Raw genomic sequence first — 24,403 nt, 5'->3', positions numbered from 1 at the left:
TTTTTCAACTTTCTTTGTCTGTGATGGGGAGTAACAATAACGATGATCCTCTTATCACTGAAACCTTGTTACCAGAAGTTAGAGTTAACAAAGATGAAGACGATAACCTTGCATCAAAAGTCTGGACTGAAACCAAGAAGCTATGGCAAATCGTAGGACCCGCTATTTTTAGCAGGATAGCTTCCTTCTCTATGAATATCATAACCCAAGCTTTTGCAGGCCATTTGGGAGATATTCCACTCGCTTCTATCTCCATAGCCAACACTGTCATTGTCGGCTTCAATTTCGGCCTCCTGGTAATTTATATCTTAACATCTATTTCCATTTAATTTTTTTGCTGTGTACTCATGATACCATATATATCTGTCAATTAGTTAGGAATGGCGAGTGCTCTTGAAACCCTATGTGGACAAGCTTATGGCGCGAAAAGATATCAAATGTTAGGGATTTACATGCAAAGGTCATGGATAGTGTTATCCGTGTGCTGTTTCTTCTTGTTACCGTTTTATGTTTTTGCGTCTCCAATCTTGAAATGGTTAGGTCAACCAGACAACGTAGCCGAGGAATCTCAGGTTGTGGCTTTATGGCTATTACCCTTGCATTTCAGTTTTGCATTTTTGTTCCCATTGCAAAGATTCTTGCAGTGCCAGATGAAGAATCAGATGATAGCTTGGGTTTCTTTTGTGGCGTTAGCGTTAAATGTGTTATTGTGTTGGGTACTTATTTATGTTTTGGATTTTGGAGTGATTGGTGCGGCTATTGCTTTGGATGTTTCTTGGTGGTTTATGGGAATTGCGTTGTTCATATATGTTGTGTTTAGATGTCCTTTAACTTGGACTGGTTTCTCAATGCAAGCCTTTACTGGGTTATGGGAGTTCGTTAAGCTCTCTGCAGCTTCTGGAGTTATGCTTTGGTACCATTCTCTCTCTTTTAAGTATAAATATTTGTAATCAAATCATTGTATCTCTTCTTCAATTTGATGACTTAATTGATTAATTGTATTTGCAGTTTGGAAAATTGGTACTATAGAATACTGATATTGATGACTGGGCACTTGAAAAATGCAACATTAGCTGTGGATGCATTGTCAATTTGGTATTACATTTTCATACCTAGGTTTTATATATTACACATTTTAATAACCTTTTGCTAATATTTATGCTGGTTTGGATTTAATTTTGCAGCATGACTATTAATGGATGGGAAATAATGATTCCGATTGCATTCCTTGCTGCCACAGGGTACCTTTCACGAACTTCTCATAATTATATAAAGGGTCATTTGTTTAAAAGAATTCTGAATATTGAATTTGAATTAGTAATTTATTGAATTGAATGATTAGAAACTAATTACTAATACTAACAGTTGATAGTTGAGTGATTACAACTTTATATATAATGTCATTTTATGATAATAGATGGTATTTTCATCGAATAAGTTATATAGCTTATTGAATCAATTTTAAACAGAAACAAAATTTGGCTTGCAAATTTAGATAATCAGGTTATAGTTCAGTTTAAATATATAAGCTCATTAATCGTTGTTTGATGAAAGTGTTTTGGGCTCAAACTTTGCAGGGTGAGAGTGTCTAATGAGTTAGGAGCTGGGAATGGGAAAGCAGCAAAATTTGCAGCAGAAGTTTCTGTGGTGCAATCATCTATAATTGGAGTAATCATCTGCTTAATAATCATAATTTTCCGCGACAAATTTGCATTCATATTCACATCTAGTACGGATGTTTTAGAAGAGGTGGATAAGCTCTCTATACTCCTAGCAGTCACTATCCTTCTCAACAGTGTTCAACCAGTACTATCAGGTAATTTCATCATCAATATTTTAATTTTTATCTAATTAATCGTAATTAATATTAATTAAAGTCATAAGTTTCAACGCTTGGTGTTTAAATGTGAGTTTAGGAGTGGCAGTTGGATCGGGATGGCAAGGAATGGTTGCGTATGTAAATCTTGGGTGTTACTATGTTATTGGGCTGCCACTTGGCATTCTGATGGGGTGGGTCTTCAAGTTAGGTGTCAAGGTAATTAATAATTGAATCAGTTTCTTGCATGAACAATTAATATGATTTTAAATTGCAATTAATGGTGTTTTCTTGATTTTTTTTTGGTGGATGGTGATCTTTAGGGCATATGGGGTGGAATGATTTTTGGTGGAACTGCTGTTCAAACAATAATACTAGCCATCATAACTGTAAAATCAGACTGGGAAAATGAGGTAAGAAAGGATAGAATATAGTGATTATTCTTCTAATTAAGCACGTTTTCATTTTTTTTTTTTTTTTTGTCTTTATAGAATAAAGATAAGAAGAAACATTAGAATTTGAATTTCATCCATATATTTGATTACTTATTTTATTGATCAATGTGTAGGCCAGAAAAGCTCGTACTCGAGTAGCCAAATGGTCAAATCCCGAACCGGATGATCAATCAGAAGCTGGACATTAATAACTTTTTATGAATTTCTCAATACTCACAGTTTTGAGAACTCTTGAAATTTTGGTAGCGGTTTATCTGTTCGATTGAGCTTATACAATATGAATTTATGAATCATTAGATATTAAATTATATTGCAATAATTGCAGTAATTATTGATGCAATTTTATTGGCATGATTATAATTTTGAATCTAATAACTGATTATGATGTTGTTATATAAGATTGACTTCCTTTTGGTAGAAGAAGCAATGTCTACTGTAAAATATTTTACTTGCATCAAGATATTGTAATATCGGGGCAAAATAATTTCTTAACATCAAAATTGAAAAAAAATCATTAATTATTCCTTAATTAATATTCTCAATACAATTTATATTATTAAAACGTTTTATATTTGTTCTCATGTACTTTGGCAGAAATGATATTATCCCAAAACAACTTCAATTAAAAAAAGTTAGTTTCATGGCCATGGATTGCCTTTTTACTTGAGTTTATGATAACAGCTAAATCAGTGAATAGCTTTATACAACATGGACATGTGTAACCCACATAGAATAAACTACTCTTCCGTCTTAAGAAAATAGTTCTTTTTTTTTTTAGTTTGTCCTAATATATAATTTATTTTCCTTTTTCTGCATTATAGTTAATATTTAAATTGTCTATTATACCCGTATTAAATTTTCTTTTATTTTCATTAATCCTCATTAATTCTTACTTATTATTATCTTCATTCCATAATATTTATCACATATATGGTTTCGAGAAATAATAAATATTTTTTCCACGTTTACCCTTTATGTATGACCAATAATTATTACTTCAATTTAATAGTTTTCTTAGAGAATTAGTATTAAATTAAATGTAATATAGTTAATTTACTCAATAATTTATTGTAACTTAAATAAATTTAATGGTTTTCTTAAGTGACTTGAAATTACAAAAGTAACAAGTATTATGGAACAGAGGTTATATTTTAATATAATAATTGTTCATGTGCTATCTAAGATAGACATAATAAGAAAATTATATAAATAAAATTATACTTTAACCATAATAATACTATTTTTTTCATCTGTGTGAAAATAGAAAAGGAACTATTTTTTTTTTGATACGGAGTATTAGAAATAAGTTATGTTATTTAATGCATCTTAGAAAATGCCAACTACTTATAACTTCCCTCCATAAACGCGTTATATTTAATGCCTCTATAGCTAATTTACAAATTTATTAATCGCTTCTTATAAATTTTAGAAAGTACTTGTTTCAACCGCTTTTTGACTTCATTTATCCATCAAATCAATTAAAATAAAAATTTTTAAAAATTATTTTTTTTTGTCTTTTTTCTAAAAAAACTCAAAAATACATTTATTTTAATAAAAATTTATAATTTTATGGATTTGGTCCATAAGTTAGATTATAAATTCTGTCTAGGTAAATATATCACTCAAATTTTGTTAATTATAATTTTAACTTAACAGTTTAATTTCGTTAGGGGATTAGGAAGACCGGAGACAATAGGAAAAAACTTATATAGACCGGGTTCATGATCCCATTTTATAAACGAAACCAATGAAATTAATAATTCTTATTGAAATGATAATATTTTTGACTGTAAATTTAAAAAAAATGATAAAATCAAAACATTTATTTAAAAAATTTTTAATTTCATTTATTTAATATATAAATAGCGTCATGGTTTCGGACTAAAAAGTTTTTTTTCACTTAACCGGTGCATCTAGATATTTGCAAGCCCTTCATTGCCGGGTTTCCTCTTGGATTGACAATGGGCTGGGCCTACTATTCTGGATGGGTTACATCCGTTCCCGATTCAACTTTGTTTTTTTATTTTATGGGTGTTCTATATCTGATTTATTTCCAATTAAAGTAGTTTTCAATTAAAGTGTATTTTGATATTTCCAAGCGGCTGTGCCCGTAATTAACTAATTTGTAATTTTCACTCTCCAAATTCGGTTTTTGTTTACTAAATTGGAAATTACTTGACAAACGGGTTTTACTAAATTTGGAAACCATTTTAATCTCTGCATACACCCGCCGACTCTTCATTTGACTTTCTTTCTACACCTGTATAGACGTGCAATATACCCGAGCCATTGCAATAATACTGGTTTCCCATATACCCAGTAGGTTAATACATATTTGCTTTAATTGTTCTAAAAAAAATAATAATAATAATAGTAATACAATTTTTTTTTTTAAATTTTCTTTGTCTGTGATGGGGAGTAAAAATAATGATGGTCCTATTATCGGTGAAGTCTTGATACTGTTAGGATACCGGCAATAAATTACGAAAATAATTACGGCAGCGGAAAAATAAAAATGGGACACACAGAATTTACGTGGTTCACCCTCAACTGTTTAGGGCTACGTCCACGGGACCAACTTCGAATATTTCTTCCACTATAAAATAGTAGGCTTACAAAAGAATAACACAAAAATAGTAGCACTCAAAAGTGTTTCCTAAAAACACCCCAATAATCTTCACTATTTTTCTAAACTCTAGTTTTAAGAACCCTTTCTTAAAACTAACTAACTCTCTAAATATGCGATTTCAATCGCTTGTTGGTGTGTCATAAATGAGGCAAATCCTCTCCTATTTATAGGAGAGGCAATGTGAGAGCCGTGTGTGAGTTACACACGGCTCTTCATTTCTGTCAAAAGTTGGTTGCCAATTTTTCTTCTTTTTCAAATAACACGTTTTTCTCTTTTTTTTTTTCTTTTCAAGCTACGTGGGTCCCACTTGAGTGGGCACGCCACCACCAACAAATCTCCCCCTGCATGCTCAAGTGAGGACGTTAGCCATACTCTCCATCATCCCTGCAGCTAATCGACAATATTCAAACTTGTCTTTTGGAAGAATCTTCGTTAACATATCTGATCCATTTTCATCTGTATGGATCTTCTCAAGCTGTAACTACTTCATCTCCAGTACATCCCTGATCCAATGATATCTAACATCAATGTGCTTTGATCTTGAATGAAAGCAGGAATTCTTCCTAAGATGAATCGCACTCTGGCTATCGCAGAATATCAAATATCGTTCTTGATGAATTTCGAGTTCATTCAAGAACTTCTTCATCCACAACAACTCTTTGCAAGCTTTTATTAGTGCTATAATTCTGCTTCAGTTGTTGATAGAGCAACGCACTTCTGTAATCTTGACTGCCATGACACAGCTCCCCCTGCAAATGTGATTAGATACCCTGATGTGGACTTTCTCGAGTCAACATCCCCAGCCATATCTGCATCGGTATAACCGACTAATACTGGCTTCTCATCTCCAAAGCATAGACATACTTTAGTCGTACCTCGAAGATACTTGAAAATCCATTTCACTGCAGCCCAATGTTCCTTTCCCGGATTTGAAAGAAACCGACTCACTACTCCGACTGAGTGAGCAATATCTGGCCGTGTACAAACCATGGCATACATCAAGCTTCCAATTGCTGAAGCATATGGAATCTTTTCCATTTCTTCCTTGTCGCCCTCGGTAGAAGGGCACTGTTTTGAGCTTAATTTAAAGTGATTAGCAAGAGGGCAACTAACCGCTTTAACATTCTCCATTTTAAACCTTTGAAGTACTTTCTCAATGTACTTCTCCTGTGACAACCATAATTTCTTGGTTCTTCGATTCCTTGTAATCTTCATGCCAAGAATTTGCTTTGCTGGTCCTAAGTCTTTCATAGCAAAAGACTTACTTAACTGTTTCTTCAAGCTATTAATTCTGATAGAATTCTGACCAACAATCAACATATCATCTACATAGAGCAAGAGAATAATGTAGTCATCATCAGAGAATTTCTTTACGAAGACACAGTGATTTGAAGTAGTCTTTTTATAGCCTTGCTCCCCCATAACAGACTCAAACTTCTTGTACCACTGTCTTGGTGCCTGCTTTAAACCATACAAGCTTTTCTTCAACTTACATACATAATTCTCTTTTTCTTTTTCGATGAAACCCTCTGGCTGCTCCATGTATATTTCTTCTTCCAAGTCACCATGTAGAAAGGCAGTCTTCACATCCATTTGCTCGATTTCCAGATTAAAACTGGCGGCCATTCCGAGCACTGTTCGAATATATGTCATTTTCACAACTGGTGAAAAGATTTCATCAAAATCGATACCCTTTCTTTGATTGAATCCTTTCATAATCAGTCTAGCTTTGAATCGTGGTTGGGAGCTGTGTTCTTCCTGCTTGATCCTGAACACCCACTTGTTCTTCAAAGCTTTCTTGCCTTTGGGCAACTTTACCAGCTCAAATGTTTTATTCTCATACAAGAATTTCATTTCATCTTGCATGGCTTCAATCCAGTTCCTTTTGTGTTCACCTTGTGTTCCTTTACAGTATCATACTCTAGAAAGAGTATGGTCAGGAAAGGATATTTCCTATGATCATTTGCGGGTGTTTGGCTGCAAAGCCTTCATGCATATTCCTAAGGATGAGAGGTCTAAGCTTGATGTCAAGACTTGACAATGTGTATTCATTGGCTATGACCAAGATCAATTTGGCTATAGATTTTATGATACAGTCCAGAAAAAGATGATAAGAAGTAGAGATGATGTATTTGTTGAAAATCAGACTATTAAAGACGTTGAAAAGACTCAGAAGCAAGTTGCCGATAGATCTTGGCCACATGATGGGACCGCGCATACCCTCACCAACCCCCGATTAGTATGATATTGTCCGCTTTGGGCCAAGCCCTCACGGATTTATTTTTGGGCACCTCCCAAAAGGGCCCATACTAATGGGTTGGGTTGAACCATTATATTTTGGTTTCTCTTTTCATTTTTGTTCAGTGTGGGACTTGGGAGGTTATCCCAACAAACCTCCCCCCAAACCAAGTGTGACATCCTACCGAGTCGAGTCTTAGCACTGAGTCAAGTCATTTCATAGAGTCGAGTTGAGTCGGGCCAAACCAAACCCGGTTGGAGTAGAATGGGGTTATAAGTGGACTTACTTGATTGAGAGAAAAGATCAAAGTATAAGGGTTAGGATTTATTTGCATTAAAAGATCAAGCTTGGGTATTAAGTTATAGCCTTTTGCCACTTGAGGTACCATTTAGTAAGTTTCACATCATTTTTCTTGATATTTTGATGGCCTACCAGTAATAACCATTTCACTTTCCCATTTTCATCTTTATCTTCATCTTCTTCATCTCCTTCCTTTCTCCATCCATTTTCATGGTAGTTAAGCCTTAACTTCAACTTCTCTTCTATCCAAGTAAGTAAACCTTCCTGAAGTTCATAATTGAATCATTTGGTGCTATTTTTAGAATATTCATAAGAATTCTTATTTATAGGTGAAGTGAGTTCAAAGATTGTAGAAAAAGGAAGTTAAAAAAGAGCTCAAGCTTTTTGGAGTAAAGGTTTGATATCTCTTTTCATTTACCATTTTCTTTGCATGAGAATTTGTGTGGTGTGTTGCTAATGAGACAATATTGCTTCATGTTGAGTGGGAGGGCTGGTAATGGTGAGAAAACAGGGGAGGTATTGAATAAATGAAGTAAATAGTGAGTTTATGCTGAAACAGGTTTTGCTGGAAATTTTACCAGTAACTTCATCTTGATTTTGACCCCATTTAATGATGGAATTAGGAAGTGTCATAGAAGAGTTATTTGTTCCTCTATGTTTTAGCTTTACATGGGTTTTTGAATAATCCAAATCGGAGTTGTATATTGAGAGATATGACCAAAAGAGTACAGACTGTGCAGGCTGAAAAACGCGACGCGCGCGCGCGAATTGCATGACGAGCTCGCGACTTGTGCCTGAAACTCACTGACTCTCATTTTGCACATTACGCGCTCGCGACTTTCACTTGCGCGCTCGCGACTTTCACCTGAAACTCTCTGACTCTCATTTGGTGCTTTACGCGCTCGCGACTTTGCACTACGCGCTCGCGACTTGTGCCCGATAACTCACTGACTCTCATTTTGCACTTCTCGCGCTCGCGACTTTGCACTGCGCGCTCGCGACTTTCACCTGGAAACTCACTGACCTTCAGGTGTTCTTTACGCACTCGCCACTGTGCAAGGCGCGCTCGCGACTTGTGTTTTCATGCACTTTTGGACTTCTTTTTCTATGCAATTGGATTCCTTTGCTCAATTTGTATGCCTCCAATCATTTTACAACAAAAATACAACATTAAAACATGTATCAAAACAACATGCAAGCATACAAATGATGTGAAATCAAATAAACATTATGATTTATGAAGTTATGAACTATGAATATGATGTTGTGTTATATTATTGACATACCAACATTAGGCTCCATTGAGGTTAGGTAGAAACCACTTAGATAAGGCTATGTCGCGACATAGGATAGCAGATCTGCACCCCATACAGTTTGACACTCCGGCTACAGGCCGTTGAGTGGATATGATTATATATGGGCCATAGCAGCCAAGCATACAGTATTCGTCCAGTTTCATACAGTTTTTCTTATCACTTCGGTTTCACTATAACCTTATGGAGTCATACAGATATCTTGACATAACATTTCATGAATCATACAGTATTATAAACAGTACGAAAGATAATCAAGGTATAAGGAAAGGATCATGCTATATGTGCTTATATGTTTAATTATCCATATGCATTTACATGCTTATTTCTATCTATGTATGTGCTTAATTGTTTCTTTTTATGTTGAGATATTCACTGAGCTTTATTTGCTCAGCGAGTTACCTGTTTAACTCGCAGGTTTTGAGATTGGACCGTAGAGAGTCAGCTTGCAACTGCTGCAGTTCATCTGTAGAAGACTCAGTCTTCAGGGTAGCTACTCATTTGGATGTGTATTTTTTGTCTACCCTTTTTATGGCATGTACAGGGCACACAGTTGGGCCCATTTCATTTTGACACTAGTATCATGTCTTGTAAATATAAATTACATTATTATTGTAAACAACATCAGCATGATATTATATTCAATATACATTATGACATCAGCATGACAAGACATAAAGTCAACGAGTTTGTAGCATCTCGGTTCGGTTCATTCGGGTTAACGGGTGGACCGGGAAGGGGTGTTACAAATTTTGGTATCAAAGCCCTAGGTTTAGTTTCCCCGGGCTTGCATGCATAAGTCAGTATAGTGTACATGCCATGACTACCCTGATGAACTAAGCAGTTGTTATTCTTTTAGGAGGATGTCTCAGGAAGGTGAGAGCGAGTCACACGCCTCCAGAGCAGTGGAGGGTGAGGCTCCAGTAGCACCAGGTCAAGCCAGAGCAGTGGAGGGTGAGGCTCCAATAGCACCAGGTCAAGAGGTGTTGTTAAAGCAACTTGCAGATACTTTTAGACAGATTGCAGGGGTGATACCTCAAGCACCAATAGTAGTAGAAAGAGAAAGAAAGCCCCCACTAGAGAAGCTTCGGAAATATGGGGCAAAAGAATTCAGTGCTAACAAGGATGATAGTCCAGAAATAGCTGAGTATTGGTTAGATGGGACATCGAGAGTTCTGGAACAATTACAATGTACACCAGAGGACAAGTTGGTTTGTGCCACATCATTGCTCATAGATGAGGCATATACATGGTGGACTACTGTTCAGCAGCGGGTATCAGCAGAGCAGCGTACATGGCAATTCTTCTTGGATGAATTCAAGAAAAAGTTCATCACAGAGGCTTATCTAGATGCGAGAAGGAAAGAATTCTTATACCTGAGGCAGAACAGAATGTCAGTTGCCGAATATGAAAGAGAATTCACCAGGCTCAGCAGGTATGGTAAGGGGATAGTGACTACAGAGGCCGAAAGGTGTAAAAAGTTTCAGGAAGGCCTGAACGATGAGATTCAAATGGGAGTGGTAGCTTCCAGATTCAGAGAGTTCTCAGCTTTGGTAGAGGCAGCTAAGGAGATAGAGCGAATTCAGGCCAGTCAGCATACCAGACGCCAGCGGTCTCAGCAGAGGAGAGACCAAACTCAGAGTGCACCCAGTGCATATCAGTCAGAAAGTAAGAGATTTAGAGGTGCTAGTAGTTCAGCTAGTTCTAGACCTTCCTTTAGCCAAGGCGCAGCTAGGGTTACTAACGCGCTAGCGGTATCAGTTTTGGCTAGTTCTGCTGGAGGTAGTCGAGGTTCAGGCAGAGGAACTGGTAGAGGCACCAGTAGAGGTGCAGAGTCAGCCGGTTATACTTTTCCACCTTGTGAGCATTGTGGCAGACGGCATGGTGGAGATTGTTGGTTGGTGACTGGTAAATGTTGGATATGCGGAGCATCAGACCATCAGAAGAAGGATTGTCCGAAGAGGGCAAAAGTTCCTATATAGTTCATAACAGGCAGAGGTAGAGGTGAGAGCTCCGGAGGGCAGAGACAGCAGTCAGAGACTGTGGACAGACCCGATACAAGAGGTCCAGCCAGGGTCTATGCGATGCGAACCAGGGAAGATGAGGAAGCTCCAGATGTAATAGTTAGTGAAATTTCTTTATGTGATCATACAGTTTATGCTTTAATTGATCCTGGCTCATCTCATTCATACATTAGTGTACCTAAACCTTGGGTTAAAGGGTTAGAAGTTGCATATGTGAGTCAGGGTATGTTAGTTACTAATCCATTAGGCGATGTAGTAAAAACTCATACAGTGGTCGAAGGATGTCCAATTGTTATTCATGGAAAAGAGTTTCCAGGAGATCTGATGGAGTTGCCATTTAGAGAATTTGATGTTATTCTGGGTATGGATTGGCTATCCAGACATCAGGCTATAGTTGATTGTGCAAAGAAAAGGGTGACATTATATACAACAGCAGGGGAAGAGATTACAGTAGTCGGAAAGCGGCGAGACTTTCTGGGTAATGTGATATCAGCCATGGCAGCAAAGAGATTAATTCAGAAGGGTTGTGAAGCATACTTGATATGTGCATTACAAGCAGAGAAAGAACAGTTAGAAGTGCAAGACATACCAACCGTGTGTGATTATCCAGACATATTTCCAGAAGAGTTACCAGGGTTACCACCAAGGAGGGAAGTGGAGTTTACTATAGATGTCTATCCTGGAGCAGCACCAGTATCAATTGCACCTTACAGAATGGCACCAGCAGAGCTAAAAGAGTTAAAGATTCAACTACAGGAGTTATTGGATAAAGGCTTTATCAGACCCAGTGTATCACCTTGGGGAGCACCGGTATTATTTGTAAAGAAGAAAGATAGATCATTCAGATTGTGCATTGACTATAGACAACTGAACAAACTGACAATCAAGAAGAAGTATCCATTGCCTCGAATCGATGATTTGTTTGATCAGCTAAAAGGTGCAGGTATGTTTTCTAAGATCGATCTTAGGTCAGGATACCATCAGTTGCGGATAAAGGAAGAAGATATCGCTAAGACTGCATTCAGGGCCCGATATGGTCACTATGAATTTTTAGTCATGCCATTCGGTCTCACAAATGCACCAGCGGTTTTCATGGATCTCATGAACCGCCTGTTTCATTCATATCTGGATCAGTTTGTGGGGGTGTTTATAGATGACATTTTGGTCTACTCCAAAGATAAGGTCGAACATGATAAACATTTGCGGATTGTACTTCAGACACTGAGGGATAAACAGCTGTATGCCAAGCTCAGTAAGTGTGAGTTTTGGCTGGAAGAAGTTTCTTTCTTAGGACATGTGGTGTCATCGGAGGGTATCAGAGTGGATCCTCATAAGATTGAAGCTATTGTTGATTGGAGACCACCCAGAAATGTCACAGAAGTTCGAAGTTTTCTGGGTTTAGCCGGCTATTACAGAAGGTTCGTAAAGGGATTCTCCATCATTGCATCACCTTTAACAAGATTATTGAAGAAAGCAGTTGTATTCCAATGGGATAATAGATGTCAGCAGAGTTTTGACACTTTGAAGAAAAAGTTGACTGAAGCACCAGTATTGACCTAGCCAGTGTCAGGTAAAGACTTTGAGATTTACAGTGATGCCTCTCATATTGGGTTAGGATGTGTACTCATGCAAGACAGAAAAGTGGTAGCTTATGTCTCCAGACAATTGAAGCCACATGAATTGAATTATCCCACCCATGATTTAGAATTGGCAGCCATTGTTCTAGCATTCAAAGTATGACGGCATTATCTGTACGGTGAAAAGTGTTACATTTACACAGATCATCAGAGTTTAAAGTATTTACCGACACAAAAGGACTTGAATTCAAGACAACGGAAATGGATGCAGCTTTTGGCTAATTATGATTATGTCATTAATTACCATCCGGGCAAAGCTAATGTGGTAGCTGATGCCCTTAGCCGTAAATCATTATTTGCTTTGAGAGCAATGAGAATTAGCATGGAGTTGCAACAGCAGGGAGTTATTCTAGCACAGATGCAAGTACAGCCATCTTGGGTTCAGGAAGTTGCAGAGGCACAGAAGAAAGATTCACAAACAGCACTATGGGTTAAACAAGTACAGGAAGATCATGGTGGGAAATTCAGATTGGATAACAGTGGAGTCTTATTTTATGAAGACAGAGTTGTTGTACCACAGATAGGGGAGCTTAGACAAAAGATTCTGCATGAAGCTCATAACAGTCCATATACAATGCATCCAGGCAGTACCAAGATGTATCAAGATTTGAAGAAAGGCTATTGGTGGCCGGGCATGAAGAAAGATATCGGAAATTTTGTAACAAGATGTTTAACATATCAACAAGTAAAAGCAGAACATCAACTGCCAGCTGGGTTACTTCATCCAATAACAGTGCCAACATGAAAGTGGGATCAGATCACGATGGATTTTGTGACTGGATTACCTCAGACGCAGCGGAAGCATGATGCAGTATGGGTGATCGTGGACAGATTAACTAAGTCCGCACACTTTCTACCAGTTCGGATGGACTATTCTCTGGACAAGTTAGCAGAAATTTATGTTAGAGAAATAGTTCGACTACATGGAGTTCCATCATCCATTATCTCTGATCGTGATCCAAGGTTTACATCGAAATTTTGGGGTAAACTGTAGGAAGCATTAGGAACGAAATTGCATTTCAGCACTGCATTTCATCCTCAAACAGATGGCCAATCAGAGAGAGTCATTCAGATCCTGGAAGACATGATGAGATCATGTGTCATAGAATTTGAAGGCAGTTGGGACAAATATGTACCTCTCATGGAGTTTGCCTACAACAACAGCTACCAATCAAGCATTAAGATGGCACCATATGAAGCATTGTATGGTAGACCATGTAGGACACCTGTGTGTTGGACAGAACTGAGTGAGAAGAAGATTTTGGGTCCAGATTTGGTTAGAGAAACAGAAGAGAAAGTGGAAATCATCAGAAAACGGCTGAAAGAAGCAAGTGATCGACAGAAGTCCTATGCCGATCTAAAGAGAAAGGATATTGAGTACTCGGTCAGTGATAAGGTATTTCTGAAAGTTTCACCATGGAAAAAGGTCCTAAGGTTTGGACAAAAGGGTAAGCTTAGCCCTAGGTTCATTGGTCCATACGAGATTGTTGAACGCGTAGGACCATTAGCCTATCGCCTAGCGTTACCTTCAACCTTAGATCGAATTCATAATGTCTTTCACGCATCCATGTTAAGGAGATACAGATCAGACCCATCACATGTGTTATCAGCAGAAGAGATTGAAATTCAGCCGGATCTCACTTATGAAGAAGAACCAGTTCAGATCTTAGCCAGAGAAATTAAAGAATTAAGGAACAAGAAAATAGCATTGGTAAAAGTTCTTTGGAGGAATCATAAGACAGAAGAAGCAACTTGGGAATCTGAAGACACCATGCGACAACAATATCCGCATTTGTTCACAACAGGTAAACTTCGGGACGAAGTTTTTATTTAGGAGGGGAGAATTGTGACATCCTACCGAGTCGAGTCTTAGCACTGAGTCAAGTCATTTCATAGAGTCGAGTTGAGTCGGGCCAAACCAAACCCGGTTGGGGTAGAATGGGGTTATAAGTGGACTTACTTGATTGAGAGAAAAAGATCAAAGTATAAGGGTTAGGATTTATTTGCATTAAAAGATCAAGCTTGGGTATTAAGTTATAGCCTTTTGCCACTTGAGGTACCATTTAGTAAGTTTCACATCATTTTTCTTGATATTTTGATGGCCTACCCGTAATAACCATTTCACTTTCCCATTTTCATCTTTATCTTCATCTTCTTCATCTCCTTCCTTTCTCCATCCATTTTCATGGTAGTTAAGCCTTAACTTCAACTTCTCTTCTATCCAAGTAAGTAAACCTTCCTGAAGTTCATAATTGAATCATTTGGTGCTATTTTTAGAATATTCATAAGAATTCTTATTTATAGGTGAAGTGAGTTCAAAGATTGTAGACAAAGGAAGTTAAAAAAGAGCTCAAGCTTTTTGGAGTAAAGGTTTGATATCTCTTTTCATTTACCATTTTCTTTGCATGAGAATTTGTGTGGTGTGTTGCTAATGAGACAATATTGCTTCATGTTGAGTGGGAGGGCTGGTAATGGTGAGAAAACAGGGGAGGTATTGAATAAATGAAGTAAATAGTGAGTTTATGCTGAAACAGGTTTTGCTGGAAATTTTACCAGTAACTTCATCTTGATTTTGACCCCATTTAATGATGGAATTAGGAAGTGTCATAGAAGCGTTATTTGTTCCTCTATGTGTTAGCTTTACATGGGTTTTTGAATCATCCAAATCGGAGTTGTATATTGAGAGATATGACCAAAAGAGTACAAACTATGTAGGCTGGAAAACGCGACGCGCGCGCGCGAATTGCATGACGAGCTCGCGACTTGTGCCTGAAACTCACTGACTCTCATTTTGCACATTACGCGCTCGCGACTTTCACTTGTGCGCTCGCGACTTTCACCTGAAACTCTCTGACTCTCATTTGGTGCTTTACGCGCTCGCGACTTTGCACTACGCGCTCGCGACTTGTGCCCGATAACTCACTGACTCTCATTTTGCACTTCTCGCGCTCGCGACTTTGTACTGCGCGCTCGCGACTTTCACCTGAAAACTCACTGACCTTCAGGTGTGCTTTACGCGCTCGCGACTGTGCAAGGCGCGCTCGCGACTTGTGTTTTCATGCACTTTTGGACTTCTTTTTCTATGCAATTGGATTCCTTTGCTCAATTTGTATGCCTCCAATCATTTTACAACAAAAATACAACATTAAAACATGTATCAAAACAACATGCAAGCATACAAATGATGTGAAATCAAATAAACATTATGATTTATGAAGTTATGAAGTATGAATATGATGTTGTGTTATATTATTGACATACCAACATTAGGCTCCATTGAGGTTAGGTAGAAACCACTTAGATAAAGCTATGTCGCGACATAGGATAGCAGATCTGCACCCCATACAGTTTGACACTCCGGCTACAGGCCGTTGAGTGGATATGATTATATATGGGCCATAGCAGCCAAGCATACAGTATTCGTCCAGTTTCATACAGTTTTTCTTATCACTTCGGTTTCACTATAACCTTATGGAGCCATACAGATATCTTGACATAACATTTTATGAATCATACAGTATTATAAACAGTACGAAAGATAATCAAGGTATAAGGAAAGGATCATGCTATATGTGCTTATATGTTTAATTATCCATATGCATTTACATGCTTATTTCTATCTATGTATGTGCTTAATTGTTTCTTTATATGTTGAGATATCCACTGAGCTTTATTTGCTCAGCGAGTTACCTGTTTAACTCGCAGGTTTTGAGATTGGACCGTAGAGAGTCAGCTTGCAACTGCTGCAGTTCATCTGTAGAAGACTCAGTCTTCAGGGTAGCTACTCATTTGGATGTGTATTTTTTGTCTACCCTTTTTATGGCATGTACAGGGCACACAGTTGGGCCCATTTCATTTTGACACTAGTATCATGTCTTGTAAATATAAATTACATTATTATTGTAAACAACATCAGCATGATATTATATTCAATATACATTATGACATCAGCATGACAAGACATAAAGTCAACCAGTTTGTAGCGTCTCGGTTCGGTTCATTCGGGTTAACGGGTGGACCGGGAAGGGGTGTTACACCAAGGACCACACAAATCGTGACCTCCCCTCCAGCGATAATCTATTAGATCTGCCCACCATCTTGTACCGCCGCTACAACTTTGTGGGACACGCCGCCCGACATCCTCTTGTCAGGAAGACTTTCGACACAAGGCACCACCTGCAGATCTTCTTCCGGTCTTGGTCCTGTTGTTACACCGTCACACTAAGATTTTCTCACACTGCACAGTCCGCTGCTCGCGCCCGCTCCAAACCTGGGCTCTGATACCACATGTTAGGATACCGGCAATAAATTACGAAAATAATTACGGCAGCGGAAAAATAAAAATGAGACACACAGAATTTACATGGTTCACCCCCAACTGTTTTCCACGGGACCAACTCCGAATATTTCTTCCACTATAAAATAATAGGCTTACAAAGAGAGTAATACAAAAATAGTGGCACTCAAAAGTGTTTCCCAAAAACACCCCAATAATCTTCACTATTTTTCTAAACCCTAATTTTAAGAACTCTTTCTTAAAACTAACTAACTCTCTAAATATGTGATTTCAATAGCTTGTTGGTGTGTCATAAATGAGGCAAATCCTCTCCTATATAGGAGAGGCAATGTGAGAACCGTGTGTGAGTTGGTTGCCAACTTTACTTCTTTTTCAAATAACATGTTTTTTTCCTTTTATTTTTTTTTTTCTTTTCAAATTGTGTGGGTTCCACTTGAGTGCACAGGCCACCACCTGACAGTTACCTGCAGAATTTAGAGTTAACAAAGATGAAGAAGATGATAACCTTGCATCAAAAGTCTGGACTGAAACCAAGAAGCTCTGGCGAATCGTGGGACCCGCTATTGTTAGCAGCGTAGCTTCCTTCACTATGAATATCATTACCCAAGCTTTTGCAGGCCATTTGGGAGATATTCTAGTCGCTTCTATCTCCATAGCCAACACTGTCATTGTCGGCTTCAATTTTGGCCTCCTGGTAATTATTTATATCATAATATAGATTTTTTTTTTCTAACTTTCGTTTTTTGTTCTGTATATTGATAATTCAGAATATCCTATGTAACTCTCTATTAGTTAGGAATGGCGAGTGCTCTTGACAACCTACGTGGACAAGCTTATGGCGCGAAAAGATATCAGATGTTAGGCATTTACCTGCAAAGGTCTTGGATAATATTATTAATGTGCTGTTTCTTCTTGTTGCCGTTCTATGTGTTTGCGACTCCAATCTTGAAATAGTTGGGTCAACCAGACGCCGTAGCAAAGGAATCTCAGGTTGTGGCTTTATGGTTATTACCGTTGCATTTCAGCTTCGCATTTTTATTCCCATTGCAAATATTCTTGCAGAACCAGATAAAGAATCACATGATATCTTGGGTTTCTTCGGTAGCGTTAAGGATAAATGCGTTATGCTGTTCGGTGTTTATTCATGTTTTGGATTTTGGAGTGATTGGTCCGGCTATTGCTTTGGATGTTTCTTGGTGGTTTATGGGAATTGCGTTGTTCATATATGTTGAGCTTAGATGTCCTTTAATTTGGACTGGTTTCTCAATGCAAGTCTTTATTGGGTTATGGGAGTTCGTCAAACTCTCTGCAGCTTCTGGAGTTATGCTTTGGCACCATTCTCTCTCTCTCTCTCTCCTCTCTCTCTCCTCTCTCCTCTCTCTCTCTCTCTCTCTCTGTTTTAAATATAAATTTTTGAATTAAATTATTACATTTCATCTTCAATTTGATGACTTAAATGGTTAATTATATGCGTTTGCAGTTTGGAAAATTGGTATTATAGAACACTAATATTGATGACTGGGCACTTGAAAGATGTAACATTAGATGTGGATGCATTGTCAATTTGGTATTACATTTTCATAGCTATTTTTTATATATTACACATTTTAATAACCATTTAATTTTTTTTGCTTGGTTTAATTTTGCAGCAGGGACTATTAATGGGTGGGAAATGATGATTCCAGTCGCATTTCTTACAGCCACAGGGTACCTTTTATGAACTTTTCATAATTATATAAAATCTACATCTTAAGCATGTAATCTCAAAAAATGAGCAAATAGGAATTAATTTTATTTTAGCCTTGAACTTTTTTACGATTGTACAGTAAAGAGTTTTGACCTGTTGCAGGGTAAGAGTGGCTAATGAGTTGGGAGCTGGGAATGGGAAAGCAGCACAGGTTTCTGTGGTGCAATCAACTATAATTGGACTAATCTTTTGCTTAATTATCGTAATATTCCATGATAAATTTGCAATAATATTCACATCCAGAACAAATCTTTTAGAAGAGGTGGGTAAGCTCCCCATATTCTTGGCAGTCACGATCCTCCTCAACAGTCTTCAACCAGTATTATCAGGTAATTCCATCATCAATATTCTAATCAGCTTACTATAACTAAATTAGAGTCAAAAGTCTCAATTTTTTATGTTTAATTGTGAGTTTAGGAGTGGCAGTTGGATCAGGATGGCAAGGAATGGTTGCCTATATAAATCTTGGGTGCCACTTGGAATTCTTATGAGATGGGTCTTCAAATTGAGTGTTAAGGTAATTAGTTAACTCAATTTCTTAGCGTATAATCCTTGTCATTAAGCAACAATTACTTTGACTGACAATAGCAATTAATGGTATTTTCTTGAGTTCTAATCGGTTAATGATCATAATTAGGGAAAATGAGGTTCGGTGGAACTGCTGTTCAGACAATAATTTTAGGCGTTATAACAGCAAAATCGGGACTGGGAAAATGAGGTAAGAAAAAGACACATATTGTGATTATTCAAAAGAATAATCACGTTTAACTTAAGTTTTTCTAACTTTTGTTTCACTAAATAATAAACATAATACTCTTATTGGAATTTGAATTACTTGTTCTATTGATGAATTTATAGGCCGGAAAAAAGCTCGTACACGACTAGCGAAATGGTCAAACTCCCAACCAGAATGAATCAGAGACCCTACATTAACAAATCTTATCATGAATATAATTTTCTTACTGTTTCCAAACTTTATGAATTTTGTGAAATGCTCTAATTTCAATCACTATCTTATCTTTCGGTAACTAGTTTGAAACTTAAGATTAAGCTGTTGTCGTCTTGATTTTCAGAAGAATTTATCGATTTTATACAAAAAGAAATTAACTTATCAATCATCAAATGTAATCTTATATTAGAAGAATTGCTGTTATTATTTGACATTAATAATATTGTTCTTAATTAGGTCAACTTCCTTATGAAAATTTGACATTAATTATAATTATTTATAATTTGAAAATTTTGAATTTGATATAATTAATCGTATACCTTACTTTTATTGGTGTTATTTTCAGAGCGAAAAATATTATTATTGGATCAAGATATTTTAATAGTAGAGCAAAATATTTTGTTAACATTAAACTATTATGTTTTTGTACACAAAAAGAGCAAAAAAATATTAGACTAAAGTTGTGTTCCGCAATAGCTTTTTGAGTAATTTTAAGTATTTTAACTAGTTAAATCGTTAAACGCTAACTTCTATAATGTTGGGTAACATAGCATTTGAACCCTTTTTTAATGGTTAAAATAGCGTTTTATAAAAAGTTAACTCATACTTTTATCGGTTCATAAAAAACTACTCGAACAACTAACAATTAAATGCTATTAAAACAATTAATAGCTAGCAAAACAGCTAATTTTATCGAGCAAACCCTAAGAATTTCACTATCTAGAATAAGCTATTCCAGTCATATTATGAATTTACTAAGGAAGAATACCATAATAAAGAAAATGATAAAACACATAGAGATTATTTTTTTTTAATAAAAGCATACTCGGTAAACTAATCAGTAAAAGACATGAGAGATTTTAATAAATAAAATTTGTTTTAGAAATTGATTGGTCACTCTTGCAATATGGGGAATAATGTAGAAATAAAAGTTTTACTGTAGAAGGTTCATTAATATTCAGTATTGACAAGAAGAAACTTTAAGCCAACGCATAACATGACATCTGGAAGGCTTGAATTGAAGAAAAATAAAGAAAACTAATAACTACTCTTATGAATTAAGAAAAATACAGTGATAAGAAGATATAATTACCAATTTCTATATATGAAAAATCTCAAACAAGCCATAATTTAATGGAGTTTAAGAATGAAGTAAATAAGGATTTATTTATTAAACAGGGGCGCAAAGTATTACCTGAAATAAAGAAGAAAAATGGAAATGAAAATAACTATTTAATTTAAAAAGGTAATTTTTCAATTTTAAATTTAAAATATTTTTGTTGTAGTATTAAAAAGGTAGGAAAACATTAATAGAAATTTTTTAAAAAATAATTGATATAAATTCAAGTATTTTCCCAATTAAAAACATTTTCCCTCTTCAAGTGATTATACCAATTAACGTATTTTTCCTCTATAATTATCTATTTGCTAAAACAATTAATTTACATCCATAACTTCTCATATTATAAGTTATATCAAAATTAGTCTAACAAAACTAAAGTTGATTGAAATTGAGTGATTGAAACATCATCCCTTAATTAAAAGTCTCGAGTTTGCTAACGTTCTAGTCAATTACTAGCTAATTAATATAATTGAAATATATATATATATATATATATATATATTTATATTTATCTTATGGCTTAAAAGATTTCTGATATAATTACTTAATGCTTACATTAATCGACACGCTAATGACATAAACAAAATTCAGAAAAGTCTCACTCTTCAAATCAGATAATACTTTCTGTTACATATTGACATAAAAGCTTGATTTGGAAGAAAAATATAAATTGAATGAACACAAATATACAATATTAAATGACATTGACAAATCCAAAATAATATAAAAGGTCAAATTTGAAGGGATAAACATGCTAATGTGTACAGAAACAATTAATCGAACCGGGTCCAAACAAATCCGTGTCCAGCATCAACCTTGTCCACCACTTCACCAGACCGAGTCAACTCATTTGAATCGTTCTTGGTGCCCATTTCCAACAGCTTCATCTCTTCCTTTTCCTTCATCATTTCTATGGTTTTGTCGTTGTCTTATTTACCAACTCCCATAAACTATCATTTCTATTTCTATTCACAAACAGCAAATACAATCTCTCTTTGTAACTCTCAAATCTATTTAAGTGCCCAGAAGCTGAGTCAAACTCACTGAAACTAAAACTCGGAATTCTACCACCGATTTCGACAACTCGGATAAAAATTTCACGTTGAATAGATCTGTAATCATCAGAAACTAACCTGACTATTTCATGAATCAAATTCTTCCTTTGAAGATGCAAAGATCAGGAGCTTCACTAATTACTGCAACAAATTAATTAAAGATCCATTTCTCCTAATAAATCTCTGCTCAAAACTGCCAATAACTTCTCTTCTTTATCCTTATTAGTAGCGGAAAAAGAAAGAACATTTTGATTGTCAGAAATCTCGAAAACCGATAAATTTTGCTCTATAATAGCTGCATACCATCTTACCCAAGACGACAAGCCCCAGCTTTCAGGATCTGATCCATCGCGAAATCTTGAAAGATTAAGAAAGTTTCTGGCACCAAGAGAAGGGTAAACTGAAAGCTGATCTTTAAGAATAACAGAGCCTTTTGTTATTATAATATGCAACATAAAGAGACATTTTAGGGAAACAAAAGGATTCTCTGTGGTATGAAGGCGGTCCATGAGAGCTTCAATGCATGTGTATGCACTTAGGCGGGAGGAATGGCCGTAGGAAAGAATGACCGCGATGCATTCGTCGGATGGTGACGAAGAAGCGTCACGTGTGGTGGCGCGGATGACAGCGGTTTGTATTCTGTTGTGGCGTTTTGTTGATAGGGTTGCTTTGATTATGGAGGTTTTGTCTTTGAAAAAGCCTATGATAAGTCTCAGTTTCTTGCGGTTCCCCATCGACTTCACTGTAAGAGGAGAAAAAACACCTATGATCATGAAAACAGAAATGTAAAAGTTTAGCTGTTTTTGTCTTTATGATTATCGGGGTTACTTATATAATCATTGACTGGTCATTTGTGCCCGTGTGTTGCGCGGCGCGAGGAATATACAAATTTATTATATTATTTTTAAAAATTCAAATAATAACATATGGTTTAATATTTATGTTCTTATAGTGAGATTCCAAAGTCTTGAAAAAAGTATATTTTAATTACTTATATATACTAATTGAACTCAATAATTCATAGCGCTAATATTGTTTTTTTTTAAAGAAAAAAACTTTTTGCTTTTTTTTTCAATAATTAATAATCCAAATAATAAATTTAATTAATAAAAAAATTTTCAGTTTTTTTATAAAACTCTTCATATTTTAATAATTATAGTTTTAGGTTTAGATTTATTAGTACTTTTTTCTAATTATGTTCATTTTACAATTTGTAAAGAAGATGGATTTTGAAACTTTTAGTGATGATTATTAATTTCATAAATTATTAAGTACTAATTATTAGAAAAAGACTTAAATTTTTTTTTTTTTTTGACCTTGAGCAATAACAGTCGGCCACTTGTTTCCTTCCCTGTCGAGAAGCTGAAAATGGAACTTCCCATGATCTGTTAACAACATACCAAACTTTGTATGTTTTAGTTTTAATTAGTTATCATTTTAAGATTTAATTAATGGTATATTAATATATTTATTGGTATAAATACAGATTGGACATGAAATAAAATAGAAAATAGTAAAAATTATCTTTTTTCAAAAAGAAAAAAACTTTTTTTAATGGAATAAGGAAATATTATATAATTATGTTATGAATAATTAGTCAAGCGTTTGTAGAGAGACAATTTCTGAAAAATTACGCAAGCAAGAAAATTTTATTTTAATTGAATAAGAAAGCGACCAATGTGAGAGAATTTTAATTAGTCTAATCCATATATGAACTTGATGTCCAAATTTTAAAAATTAAGAATTTTATTTTATTAATTAAGAGAGTTGCATTTCTTGTCTTTGCCTCTATTTTCATTTTCAATAAATATATTTTTTTTTATGTTCATGAGAATTTCTTTTATTTTTCCTGTCCTTCTACATATGTAAGGTGTCATTTTACAGACCTTCTTGCCTTCATTTCTGCTTTTGAGAGCAAGTGTTTGTTAAAACACCTAAGCAAGTTTTAAAAACTGCAGAACTTTATTTTTTAAGGAACTTAGCAAGTCCTAAAACTATAAAACTTTTATTTGATCACCTGTTTTACAACAGATGTTTAAACTTTAATTTTAAGGACCTAAGTAAAAGTTTATAATTAAACTGTAGAAATTTAAAAGAGTCCATCAAGTCTTTAAACTAGCTATAAAAAGGAACTGTGTTCAAACTAATGGAACTTTCCTTGAAGGTGGCTGCATGTCAAAAAAATTGCAAAAGTATCTTTGTAGGAACTTAGCATATCCTTAAATTGCTAAAATTTTCTTTGAATGGACCTACGGTGTCCGAAATCTGCAAAAATACTTTTGTGGGATCTTAGCAAGTCCAAAAATTGCAGAGAAAAATGTCGTTAAGAGCTATGAACCCTTTTTTTTTTTGGTCTAGCTATTAAGGAGGATTCAATATGAAGGAGGAGTTTGAGTGTAAAGCTTGCAAGCAAATTTAGAAGATAAAGTAACTTTCCCTTTTCTTTTATGAACCTTGTGCTTTGTTTTTGTTTTTGTTTCCTTTTTTTTTTTTTTAAGGTCTGTTAGGCATCAGCTCTGATACCAGTTGTTGGGCATCAGTTTTGATACCACTTATTGGGCCCTTTCAACTAATTAAGAGAAAATTAACGCAGCGGAATAATAGAAATGGGACACAAAAAAATTTACGTGGTTACCCTCAACTGTTTAGGGCTACGTCCACGGGACAAACTCTGAATTATTCTTCCACTATTAAAAATTAGGTACACAAAAGAGTAATAAAAAAATAGTGGCACATAAAGTGTTTCCCAAAAACACCCCATAATAATTTCCTCACTATTTTCTCTCCCCTAGTTTTAGGAAATCCATCCTAAAACTAGA

The 24,403-nt window shown here is 35.6% G+C and overlaps 1 protein-coding gene and 3 pseudogenes across 2 annotated transcripts in view; 2 read left to right on the top strand and 2 right to left on the bottom strand.

Annotated features, from left to right (window-relative positions):
* On the top strand, positions 1 to 2,611 carry LOC105630665 (protein DETOXIFICATION 27; the record flags this gene model as incomplete). Its single annotated transcript, XM_089725592.1, is given in 8 exon segments — positions 1 to 296; positions 375 to 913; positions 1,009 to 1,095; positions 1,185 to 1,241; positions 1,578 to 1,816; positions 1,917 to 2,035; positions 2,140 to 2,229; positions 2,385 to 2,611. Coding segments are annotated over 8 exon segments (1,479 nt in total). The 3' UTR covers positions 2,460 to 2,611.
* Positions 1 to 24,403, bottom strand: part of LOC149493504 (protein DETOXIFICATION 27-like) — a 37,036-nt pseudogene that overhangs the window by 11,360 nt on the left and 1,273 nt on the right. The gene's annotated exons all lie outside the window — the stretch shown is intronic.
* Positions 17,006 to 19,371, top strand: LOC149493506 (protein DETOXIFICATION 27-like; annotated as a pseudogene).
* LOC149493505 (putative clathrin assembly protein At4g40080) lies at positions 21,290 to 22,374 on the bottom strand (annotated as a pseudogene).

Source organism: Jatropha curcas, chromosome 9, assembly GCF_041381405.1.
Source record: "Jatropha curcas cultivar XTBG-Jc1 chromosome 9, XTBG_Jcur_1.0, whole genome shotgun sequence".
NCBI lineage: Eukaryota > Viridiplantae > Streptophyta > Magnoliopsida > Malpighiales > Euphorbiaceae > Jatropha > Jatropha curcas.
The sequence above is the reverse complement of the archived record's forward strand: the minus strand, read 5'-3'. Positions and strand labels throughout refer to the sequence as shown.